This window comes from Lolium rigidum, chromosome 6 (genome assembly GCF_022539505.1).
Source record: "Lolium rigidum isolate FL_2022 chromosome 6, APGP_CSIRO_Lrig_0.1, whole genome shotgun sequence".
NCBI lineage: Eukaryota > Viridiplantae > Streptophyta > Magnoliopsida > Poales > Poaceae > Lolium > Lolium rigidum.
Window position 1 is genome coordinate 321,365,339 of NC_061513.1, and position 13,161 is coordinate 321,378,499.

General features: G+C 47.7%; 1 protein-coding gene across 1 annotated transcript; it reads right to left on the reverse strand.

Moving 5' to 3' along the window:
* Positions 1-296: 296 nt before the first annotated feature.
* On the reverse strand, positions 297-10,060 carry LOC124664695 (cellulose synthase-like protein G2). Its single transcript, XM_047202155.1, has 6 exons — positions 9,485-10,060; positions 2,272-2,379; positions 2,049-2,192; positions 1,740-1,958; positions 1,370-1,648; positions 297-1,276 (listed from the first exon to the last, which is right to left on the reverse strand). Exons 1-6 carry the CDS (start codon positions 10,058-10,060, stop codon positions 389-391), a joined length of 2,214 nt encoding a protein of 737 aa, XP_047058111.1. The 3' UTR covers positions 297-388.
* Positions 10,061-13,161: the final 3,101 nt, after the last annotated feature.

The window sequence follows — 13,161 nt, forward strand, 5'->3', positions numbered from 1 at the left end:
TTGCCTTGAACTTGAGACTCCACAGCAACAAGATCACAATTTAATAAATTATGTCCGTGGGATGGTTGATCAACTTTTTGTCGATGGTGAGTTTATTGGGAATGTTTCACAGTGCCCAGGATTGCGCAAGGAAAAGAACCCAGAGAATACGGCGCTTGAATCCCGTGAAAGAAGATACGATTGCATGAAATTGGGCAAAGATGGCGGGACACCAGCTGCTGACCAAGCAAATTGTGCTAAGGAACAGGTGACTAAGATGTGGTTAGCATCCTCTCCAGCGCCATAGACTTACGAAATTATCAAAAGTACGTGAGCTTGGAGAACATATATAATCAATGATTCAGAAATGACCTGGCACAGAACACCATTGTCTTTGAAAGAGACCGGCTTAACCAAACAAGGAAAGCAGAGTTGCAGCAATGCCGACGGACATCGCCGTGATCCACGCGGGAACTCGTGCAGGATCCCGCCGGAGAAACATCCCTTGTAGCAGCGGGTAGCTCATTGCCGCGATGTAGCATAGGAGGAACAGCTCGCCAGACACGTCGCCCCAGCCGCCGCTGATCACCATCTTCCAGATACCCCCGACGAGGGCTGCGTCGTTGAGCAGACAGAGCGTGGTGGCCGGCAGGAGCACCGTCGAGCATCCGGAGAAATCGAACACACCGTCCCGGTACAGCCCGCCGTCGTCGGACGCCTTGCTCGTGAGGTCGAAGTCCACCGCCTGCCCTCCTGCGCCGACCAGGTCCAGGGCAACGCTGAGGCAGGCGAAGAGCTGGCCCGTGACGGCGTTGAGCGCCCAGAACCTCTGCTCGTTCCACCACGTCCTGACCGCCAGCCGACGCTTGGCGACCGACACCTCGACCAGGTGCTGCAGCAACGACGACACAAACACGGCGGCGAACCAGAGGCTCGAGGCCTCGGGGAACGATGTGGTGCCGCAGAAAAAGCGGAGCTGCGGCACTGTGGCATAGCAGAGCACCGGGAAGGCGTACAAGGCCATGAAGGCGTAGTAGGCGAAGCCCATGCTCTGGGGCATGGAGACTGCCAGGGCGGAGGCGAGGGGGCAGTGCCTGGAGAGGCCGACGGCGAGCATGCCGGACATCCACCGCTTGTTCTGCACCAGCACGTCGTTGAGGTTCGTAGGCACGCTGCCGAGGAACGGCGCAGGCCTCGAGGGCGCCGGGTAGCAGTAGACGGAAGTCCACCCTCGACAGTAGAGTTGCCGGTAGCCGGTGAAGTAGTCCTCCACCACCGACTGGTACAAGAAACCAACCTGCACCGAGTCAAGTATGTTTCATGTCACATGACCATGGATTGATGGCAATGTCATGATCGATAAAGTATGAACTGTAGTTTCTGAACTTGCCTCCTCGCCCCATTTGGTGCCCGTCTCGTAGGCACAGGATGCCACAAACGTTGCATCTTCTGGGAGAGCATCACGTGCAATCGCGCTCCATGATCGACGCAGCGACGCTAGGTGACCATTGGAGTGGCCGAACCTTGCCTTCAGCTCGCCTACCTCCATAGACGAGAACTGATCTTGTGAGCTGGCCGGCTGGGCACCGTAGACGGCGTCTCTCTTGACGCAGAAGCCGGTACCGGAGAGGATCGGGCCACGGAGGCCGTCCAAGCCTTTCCACCGCGTCTGCAGTCGACCATGTCAGAGTCCACCTAGATGAGCTTATATACTTCAAAAACCTGCCAAGATGGAATGAGTGGTCGATGCATTTCCTTACCGAGAAGATTGATCTGAGCTCATTGGCGTAGATGTCGTTGCCGCTAACGTTGTGGAACATCTGAGGGAACTGCACGAAGGCGAGGTCGTCGGCATGGCGGCCACGGCGGTCGAGGTGGAAGCACATGGCCTCCAGGACGGAGCTCCGGGTGTTGCAGTACATGTCGCAGTCCAGCACCAGCACGTACGGCGCGTTGCTCGTCAGGCTCGACACCCGGAGCTGCACCCAGAGACGAAATCAACTATATATGCTAGTAGAACACACACGATTGATGTTCTGGTCGAGATGAACAGTTGAAGAACAACTCACGAGGGCGTTGAGTGCGCCGGCTTTGAAGTGGTGAGGCCAGGCCGGCCGCTTCTCGCGAGACACATACACCAGCGACGGCATGGCGTCCTCGCCGTCAAAGCCGTCGGAATCACTGTTGCTGCCGCCCGGTTCATCGGCTATGATCTGACATGCTACGGATTACTGAGACCTATCGATTGAGAGTGCACCTGCCGACAGATTCGCCTGTGTTCGAGCACTTTACCTCGACGTAAGCATCATGATCCTGACGCGCTGCTTCAGTCCAAGTTTGAGAAAGAGCTGCGTCGTTCATGGCCTCCTCCACACCCTCTTTAAATTTGTCATACATATTCTGCAAAAGTTGGAGCAGAGAATTAATGTATCATACATATTCTGCAAAAGTTGGAGCAGAGAATTAATGTAGATAAGTATTTTTATCAACACAAAAGCAAATAAGTTACTCCAACGTGACCATTCCCATTTGTTCCCAATAAACCGTATCCATCATAGAACATTTGCACTACCAACTCGCACATGAAATTCCCTCGGGATAACAAATCGTAGCAAGTTTTTGCTCAAACATATGCTGTGCACCAATAAGGACAAGAACCAGGTGTCTATGCCATATTACAGTTTCATGTCCAAGCAGTACAACCCACGGCGGATTCGGGGCTAGAGCAGTTAAGAATGGCCGTGAAGGAGAAAACATGGTTGCAGCATACTGCGGTGAATCAGGTTGGCGAGACGGAACATTCGGCAACCAAGTCCAATCTGGTGGGTGGAACCCATCTGATAATGTTCATGTTATCCATGATAGTGCTGGTTCAGCATACGAGCTGACATCGTCCCTCGCATTGATTTACCCAATAGAAGATACTTGACACGGTGGGTTTATATTGAATAGCAGGGTCAATCGCCACCGGGCTGTCTTTGCGGTGACATGGTGCAGACCATCCGTCGAACATGTGCCGGGCATCGACACAGCGCCGTTGATGGCATCTCTGCTGTCGACGGATCCATCGCTTGCTGCGGTTGCAACAAGCACAGAGTGATGTCGATGGTGGCCAGGGGCGGCAATGTCCCAATGCTGGATCCGATGAAGACCATGACTCACAGGCGAAGCGGCTTAGGCCTTCCGTCGAACGCCTGGTCGGCGTGAGAGGCGCAGTGTCGGTGGCGTCTATAGGTGACGACGAGACCGGCGTCGGGATGCCCGAGGACGAGCATGGCATTGCGGATGAGTCAGAAGCGGACATTGGGATTCCAAAGGCGAGCGTCAGTGCAACCGTAGTGGTGTCATAGTCTGGCATCCCAATCCCAGCCGGGCGAGGGAAGGCTGGCTTGATTGGGGCACTGACTCCATCTAAAATTAGGTGTCTTAATTTTTCTACAACAGATATATATCTACAATTAAAGTGTGTCTAGACACATATTTTTAGACGGAAGAACTACTATTTTTCCCTTTAACAAAACTTTTCTAACTATTTGGGGAAACTATTTTGGAATTTGTTGGGTTCGATGCCATCTAGCCCAACGACCAGAGTTCGAATCCTGCCAGGAACGAATTTTTGGAATTCTCACACCGAGGTCCCGCTTCTACTATATCATATAGTGTCTAGTTCCTCCTAGCACTAATTCATTTTTTTTAAATGGAGCCGAAGTTATACAACTTCACACCAACGAAAAAAAGCATGAAATCGTCCATGGTAGCTTGGTACCATTGCTATTGACCTCACTTCAGTGCCAGTTGCCTTGGCGCCGACTTGATTCGGTGTCATTTTTCATTGGCACCAACCTATATAATTTTTTGCTCCATTCTCGATAGCGCATAACCTAGTATCAGATTTTAAAATAGTTTTACCAAGGGGTCAGTGAGGAATAAGTGTCACCTATGGATCAGACTTGTCATATGCAAGTGGCTTTGATACCATAATACTATGTGTCCACTTGGTAAATCACTTAACAACACTGGATTATACGCATATGGTACTCCATCCGATCTATAATAAGCATCTGGGTTTTAGTTTGAGTTAGCTTAAATTTGAACTAAAACCTTGAGATACAAGCTACAACAGGAGGATGAGGAATCGGAGAAAGCCAGAGTAGTTAGGAGATCTACGCAAAAGAAGAAGTAGAGAGGAGAAAATAACAAGAGGGGAAGATGAGAGTCACCGCTCCGTTCGTGATTCAAGATAAATGTAGATGTTTGCTTGCTTCCCAACCCATCGCTGCTAGCCTACGATGACACCATCCCAATTGTAGCTCCATAGACGAGGGTTATGACATGTCGGCTAAGCCACTCAGGTCCACCAAAGTGAGTTCGGCGCAAACGGTGCCGAACTCTCAAGAGTGCTTCCGAACTTCTAGGAGTTGACATTTTTTCAAAGAAAAACTTCCCAAACCATCGAGCGCAAGACACATATGCACTTAGCATCATATTTTTTACATACGAAGATTGCAAGCCAAGTATTTTAAGACGATGCTACCAGTCGCATTTGCATCAGTGAGGTTAGAAGAAATCAACAAATGAGGGTGTCGCACAATAGATCAATTAGTGGAAGAATAAGAGCTATATATAGTTTCCTCACATTATTAGAACAAGCTCCATTTTAAAGTAATAAGTAACTTAACTTTTTATAAAAAAGCATAAATCTGTATTAGAAAATGTTACGTCACTTTTTTAAATACCTGCAAAGAAACCACTTTTAAAAAAACGGAGGAAATACTTTTTTTGCGTAGAAGGAAACGATAATATTAACCAAGATTCTTACAGAAAAACCCAGAACAAAGAAAATTTACATAACAGTCTTTCTAGATCCTAGCCAAGGATGCAGATGGACGAAGGCTTCCACAGGCCCGTTTGGCCGCGCCACGAAAAAAACGATTCGTGGCGTCGTGGACCACCTTCTTTTCTTATGCGGGCCTTGCAAATAATTAGCAGGTAGCCTGCTTGGCCCGCTTGGCCCGCACCGCTATCTCCTCCATCGCGAAGACGAGAACTCGAGGTCTTCCGTCTTTGCCGTTTCCCCGTAACGCTGTCTCCTGCGCCGCCGGCGCCTTCTCACATCGCTTGCCCCCTCCTCAGACTGCACCTTGGCCGGCCGGCGGTGTTCCCGTCGCCACCTGCCGATGGAGGAGGATGAGGAGATGCAAAGGGCGGCGGGGAAGGAGGAGGAGATATCGGTGAAGGAGGAGGAGATGCAAAGGGCGGTGGGGAAGGAGGAGGAGATGCTAGGGGTGGCGGGGAAGGAGGAGGAGATGTCGAAGACGGCGGGGCTGGAAGAGGAGAAGATGCCGACAGGCTCCCAGGTAACAAATTTGAAGTCATGTTTGCTCTGTGTTGTCTGATCTATTGTACTGTTTCTTGGCTTGAGTGGAAACGAACGGAAGGAAGCTTGCCTTATGAACGGAAGGAGTCCATAAACACGCTGTGTGCTGCTCTGTTGTTTCCTTCGATTTTATATACCAGTAGTACCTGTTAGCATTCGGGAACATTTGTTGAGATGATATTGTTCTCTCTGATCTATCTTATCTAGATATGCCACCGGTCCTTTTCAGCGTTATCGTCGATGTAGTCTGTAGAATTGCTTCTGCAGTAGCATGGTAAACAAACAGGAGTATAATCTTGAGTGAAGAGATGATTTCGAAGACAGTGACCACGCGATATATGTACTAATAAATTCATTTGCAATGCCATAATAAATTCATTTGCGATGCGCGATCGTCTATGGCTGATCAGTGGTAAGGAATTGGTTCCTTAAACTCAATCGAGTAGTTCATAAACCTGAAGAGAAATTGCATGGTGCAATAGAGTGAGAATTACTGCATTCAATCCAAGCTTATCAATGTTGGTATTCATTGGGTGGCCGTGGCTTGCAGTCTTCCATAAAGTATACCGGCAAAGCTGCCTGATTGAACAGGTTACTGCTGATATATACTTGCCATACATACCCGGCAACCATGACAATATGGCTAGACAGGGTCCAACGTCACAGGCATACGATCCCATAGCTGTTGACCTAATGTCTCTCATGTCATGTAGGATAGACTATGGTGGAGCATGTGTGCAAGTGCCGCACCACCCGTTCCCCCGCGCCACACGTCGCCATTGCGGCAGGCAGCTTCCCTCCGCCCGGCCTATATATACACTGGAGCCCATGCTTCCCACCCAACCCCTGGTCTCCAGGTATTGTCACTCACCTGCTCTACTAGCAAGCTTCCGTAGTGCGCCTTCTTTTTGGGCGAGGATATTCAGTAATATGGCCTTCAGGGCTTGTGCTCTGGACTCAGTTGGGGTGGGGAGGGGTTGGTTGATTTCGTTCTTCTTCTAGTAGTATCACAAATGCCGCTGTAGGTTACTGTGTTAGTGCTGCCCTTGCGTTGGCTTGGCTAGTTTCTCAAGTATGGTTGATTCAAGGAGGGATACTGATTTCATCTCTATGTGCAGTGATATGTATGTGTGCTAAGGTTTACTTACACATACGCCTCTAGTCCTTCCTTTTAACCCCCCTCTAGCTGAACACCTGAAGGATGGTTACAGTGTTAGGAATTCTGGTGGGGCTTAGTTTTCGAATATGGTTTTAGGATGCTTTTATTTATCAGTAGTATTGTAGGAGAAGTTGCGCCTTCTTTTTGGGCGAGGATATTCAGCAATATGCCTTCAGAGCTTGTGCTCTGGAGTCAGTTGGGGTGTTACAATGTTAGTGCCGCCCTTGCGTTGGCTTGGCTAGTTTCTCAAGTATGGTTGATTCAAGGAGGGATACTAATTTCATCCCTATGTGCAGTGATATGTATTTGTGCTAAGGTTTACTTACACATATGCCTGCGGTCCCCTTCCTTTTAACCCCCCTCTAGCTGAACACCTGAAGGATGGTTTCTGAATATTCTTGTTATACTTCAGCACATTTATTGCACTATTTTAGTATTCTACATGCGCTGATATTTTCTAAATAGGCTTTACAGACTTGGCTGTGTCCCCCGATTTCTAATATATCAAACTTGTGTGATCATGTTCAATTCTTACTAGTGCTGTTTGGAGGCGGCGTTACCCAAGAGGTGGTGTGTTTCCTACACCACATTACTCATCTGGCGTAAGAAGCCAACACACAAGGGCTTGATGATCCTGCGAGACGACGTGAATCGCATCGTCCTGTACGACTCAGACAAAGATGTCATCGATGTACGCCCCTTAAAGGAAGGGGAGCTGATCTATCCGGGATCAGTGGTTTACTTCCCTTGCCACAAGGTTGATGTTGGCGAGTGCGTTTTTCAACCTGATAACATCATTAAGAATGAGGATGTTCTTGCGCCCAGCCCAATTACTTGCCCTCAGGTAACCTATCATAGAGCTGTGGATTATATTTTGTGTACCTTTCTAGTACTAGTGAGCTAGTCTTATAATTTGTGTACATTACTGTTAATATTTGTGTAGCAGCTAAGTGGAGCCGTGGAGCACCAGTTGGCATCGAATGAAGACAAGGATGGGGATGGTCACTTGCTAGGCAATGTTGATGAGCCAGGTGTCGACAAGAAAAATAGTAAAAAGAGGAGGAACAAGAAGGATGAAAAAAAGGCAAAGAGGAGGAAGCTTCTGGAAGAGCAAGAGATGAGAGATGAGAAAAAGAGGAAGCTTGACGAAGAGCAAGAGTTGAGAGATGCCAAGAAGAATAAGAGGTTGAAGGCTGCGGCAGGAATGAGATTGGTGAGATCTCCAGTGGCTATGATTGCGAAAGTGATGTCATTAAAGAAACAAATGTCCCCTCAAGCTAATACTGGTATGTTTGCATATTTGTTCAGCACATATTTTTGCTTTGTATGTTATATTATCTGTCCCAATTTATTGTATCCATTTTCCTACTGAAGCTGATCCGGATTTTTGAATCAACTAGGTTGTAGCCGAAAACCACGCAAATTGAAATCCATAGTCTGGAAAGAGGTGATTCCCATATACAAACATGGGAGACTTGTACAAGGACAATGCAAGCACTGCAATGATATATTTGCTGCTTCACGCAAATCAGGCACCAACCACATCCATAGACATTTGAGAATATGCAAGGAAAGAAGTAGAATGCATCAGGTACTTGCAAAGATGGCTGCCTCTATATCGTCACCTCAAGTTTCTGATTTAGATAAATGGGAATTCAACCAAGATAAATCAAGGCGTGAGCTAGCAAACATGGTTGCTCTACATGATTTCCCATTCTCAATTGTAGAATATGCTGGATTCCAGAAGTTTGTGAAGTCCTTGAACCCTCTATTCAAACTAGTTTGTAGAACAACTGTCAGAGATGATTGTTTGGAGTCTTTCAGAGAGGAAAGGTCAGCTTTAAGACAAATTATCAGCACTTCTGGTTGCCGTGTCTCCCTCACAGCTGACATGTGGACTTCGGTTCGAGAGACTTGGATACCTCCGTGTTACTTGCCACTACATAGACAACAATTGGAAGCTTCGAAACGGATAATAAGGTTTGCTCTTATGGAGTCGCCACATGACGGTCTTCAAATGTACAATCCGATGTTGAAGACTATCCAAGTATTGGCACATTGAAGACAAGCTATGCAGCATTACCTTGGATAACGCATCGATCAATGGCTCTATGATGGATGATTTGAGAAATAATCTGTCCAAAAGGAATCTCTTGATTGGTGGCGGTGCCCTTTTCCATATCAGGTGTGCTGCTCATGTGCTCAATCTAATAGTTCAAGATGGATTGCGAGTGATGGGTGGAATAATAGATAGCATCGGAGAATCCGTGAAGTACATCAGAAGCTCACAAGCCCGAGAGGAACTCTTTGACTCTGTAGTTGAGAAGCTAGGAATTGAGTGTACCAAGAAGCCCTCATTAGATGTTGCATCTAGATGGAACTCAACATATTTGATGATTGAGTCGGTTTTCCCTTACCAAGAAGCATTTGTGGAGTTAGGGAAACAAGACAAGCAATTTAAATTTGCGCCTTCAGAAAAAGAGTGGGCTTTGGCTGAAGAACTCCGAAAGCTAGGAATTATTTATAATTCCTAGCGTCGTCTTCATCGAGCTACAAGCCTATACAACTAATATAATTCAAAGGGTTGGTCTATTATTTCCTATTTCTCTGAGATTTTTTCTGTAAAATGGTCTGTAACCGTGTTAACTTAAATGCAGCTCTCGGTCATTCGGGACCTCTCTTGCTCAAAAAAAAAAACTAATATAATTCAGTGCCCTCGTTGACACAGAGCACCTTACTCATGTGCCAAGACTAGTGAGTGCACCGTGTACAGCATCTTGACAGCTGAACGGACAACGAGAGCAGGTGCAAACATCAATCAGCTAGATATGGCCACAAGACAGTCTTGTTTGAATCATCTGTGACGTCGACAAATGTGTCGACACTTTTATGGATCGGGTTGACTACCCAGAAAAAGGTATGGTTCTAAATGCAATTTTTTAATGCCAATCAAACTACGTACGGAGTACCTTGACTCTTATCCTGTCGTCGGCGAGCTCGTCGTGGCGATCACCACCGCCAATCTGGTCGTCGTTGCCGGAGAAGAACTTCTCGGGGCACGGGCACTGCACCGTGTACTTCCGGCAGAAGGGCACCCATGCCCTGGCGAAGGCGTACGCCCTCCTGGCCGCGAGCAGGGTGAGCGGCGACCCTGCGTCGTCGGAGAGGTACACGGCGAGCCGCCCGCCCGGGTAGTCGAGCGCCATGGCGGAGACCACCGTGTTCATCACCTTCACCGCGGGCTCCTTGTCCGGGTCGGCCGTGACCACCATCACGTCCACGGCCGGGAGCGCCGGGCGCGAGAGCCTGCCAGGGAAGGCGGCGCGGGAGACGGGGCGCAGCATGGGCGCCTGCGACAGCAGCCAGAGGAAGAGGAGCACCAGGTCCGCCGCCAGCATGATGTCGTGGGCGCCGCGGCGGGCGATGGCTGCGGCGGCGAGCGCGAGGTGGAGGCCGGCGAGGAGGCGGTTGACGGCGGCGAGGGGCTGGTCCACTTCCACGGTGTGGAGCTGGAGCGGTGCCGCGTCTTGCCAAGGCGCCGCCATTTCGCGATGGATAATGATCGGTCGTAACCAGTAACACGAACCTCGTCCAGCCCCTTCTTCAGATAGCACACCACTTCTTTTTTTCAGAAACGCCGACTGCTGCCTAGACTATTACGCACCCACACAGGATATACCCAAAACAGAGTCGTCGAGCTTAAGTGCATCTCCAACGGGTCGTCGCATTTTGGACGTCCGAAAATCCGTTTGCGTCGGTTCGCGGACGTCAGGATGACCGTTTGCATCGGGGGTACCTCTAGCCACTACGGAAAAAAACGGTGTTGCCGTGCGACAAATCTTTGCTGTGAGCCCATGCACGGCAAAGAGCCGTGGGCAGGAACCAGCACGCACGGCAAAGGAACTTTGCACGGTAACCTCTGAAGGTAGCGCACGTCAACGAAACTCCGCACGGCAAAGACCGAAGACAACGCACGGCAAAGAAATGTTGACGGCAACGACCAAACACGCCGCACGGCAAATAAACACTGCACGGCAAAGGCGCTGGGCATTGCTATGGCACATCCTTTGCCATGCGAGCAGCTAGGTTCCACGGCGACGTTGCCTTTGCCGTGCGCCAACAGGCATTTTCTTTTATTTTTCTTTCTATTTTATTTCATCTAATACTTTTTTTATTAGTTTTACTTTTTTATGACCATTTATTAGTGTTACTTTTGTCTCTATCGTGGCAGACAGAAATGCACTGGCAGGTGGTATGATTAAACGCATTGGGGATGGTTCTTGGATTCTAGGCTTGCGTTCTATGACCCCATCGGCGCAGATTGGCGAAACTAATTTGTCAAGGGTGCCGGACCTGATTAACACTTCTAACTGGTCTTGGAAGATTAGCTTGGTAGAGAATTTCATAGCTCCTGAACCAGAGAATTTCATAGCTCCTGAAGCATATGCTATTTTTAATATTCTCTTAGGAATGGGGGAGGTGATGACTTATGGGCCTGGAATTTGGAGAAAACAGGCTTCTACTCTGTAAAATCAGCGTACCGTTCTATGATGACGCGTAACGAGCAAAGTACTCTAGCGGAAGGGGCGGCTACTGAAAGCTCACATTCAGAAAAACAGTTGTGGAGGAAGTTGTGGAACCTCCAACTGACACCAAAAGTAAGGGTGTTTTGGTGGCGAGTTTTGAGAGGAATTCTACCAGTGGAAAGTACTCTTCAATACCGCCATGTTACACCGCTTGGCCGGTGCAAATTTTGCCTTCATGCAAATGAGGATATGATGCATGCACTCATACATTGTAGTCATGCGAAATCTTTCTGGGCTGAAGCTCGAGGTTGTCTTGATGTTAAATTACTAGAGCTACATCCTACTACTTGGACTAGAGACATTCTTTGTGACCCGATTTTTTCCGAAGAAGGCTGAGCAAAGATTATCACGGTGATGTCGGCTATCTGGTCTTCTCGGAATAATGTGGTGCATGACAAAGGCAGCTTGAATCCAACCCACTCTATGAGAATGACAAGGGATGCGCTAGCTTTGCTTGACATTCCTCGACAACATGCTGCTATTATGTCGGGCCCTAATTGGAGGCCACTTGAGAATGATTGGGTGAAGATCAATACTGATGCTGGCATCTCCTTAGATGCACGGATGGGTGGAACGGGGGGGGGGGGGATTGCAAGATCTCCATCTGGCTTTATCGGAGCATGGAGCAAGCCATACCCGGGGATTACGGATCCTATGATAGATGAAACTATGTCTCTGCGAGAGAGACGGTGTGATCTTTGCCAAGCTCCGCGGTTTTTCACGAGTGGTGCCTGAAGTGGGCTGCTTGGAGATCGTTGATCTCTGGAACTCGCGATGCGTTTTGCGCTCAATGGTAGCGCCGTTTCTTTTCGAAATAGATGGGCTAACTAAGTCTTTTTTATCGTTTTGTATTCAGCATGTTAAGTGAGCAGCCAATATGCCGGCTCACCTATGTGCTAGACTAGCCTGTACACAAGAGGTGACCAGTTGTTGGATGAACCCTATTCCTCGCTTCCGCACTACGTGTTGTCAAGCCGATAGTGTAGGTGCTTTTGTTTCTGAATAAAGCCCGGACATTCCATGCAAAAAAAGGAACGTCGTCTTCGACCAAAATAATATACATCTCTCACAATAAGATGCTAAAGTATGTCAAGATGGGGTGTAAGCTCTTCTGAGTTGTATCTTTGCCATGCTTTCTTACGGTTAATAAAATAATTTTATAATTACCTAGTTAGACATACCTTCTGGCACGTGGACATTTGCTGTTCTCATGGTCTAAGGATTTTTACGTTAGATAACACTTAAAATAAACCTAATAACAATGATGAAACATCTTATAGCATGTCAGTGATTTGGATCGGTTTAGTACCATGGTTTTGCCTAACAATATAATGCAATGTCATAATTGTTAGCATCCTTGTTATAATATATGTTCCCGCGATCAGAAAAGCTTGAACATCACACAACATATGATCTAGTCCTAGATGATGGACTAGGAACAATTATCTCTTTTTTTTCTATACATGTTTGTTGGTTTTCCTTCGGATCTCTTACTCGAGAACCACATCATTTTTAGCATAGAGCAATAAACTTAATAATAAACGTGAAGTTAAAATAAAAATAAAATAACACTTAATTGTTATAGCCTCTAGGGAATTAACTCCTTCACGGTAATCAGTAGTAACTAACTTAGCATAGTACTTAACTTAGCACGGTGCCATAGTACAATGACAATCCACACTACATACTACATAGTTCACTTATATCAGCAACTAACACGAAACAATTGGGAGCCGATAACACGTCTAGTGTATAGCTCGTCAATGATCCTCCCGGTGGCATCTCCACGGTGAAGGCAATTTGTCATCATCTCTAAACATGAGTAGTCGTAGATGACCACTATGTACTCGATCATACTGGTCTTATTGATGGTGAGGAAGTAGCCAACCTTCAATCGTGAGAAATGGCCAAAGTTGACCAACCATGATGAGGACAACTTTGCCATCCATCATTTTAGTCATGTTGTCCCATCTGCATCCAGGGCATGTCATGATATTGTGATGTTTGAAGGGATCGACCCGAAGTATGGGCTGAAGGTCTTCGGGATTGGCAATATCCGG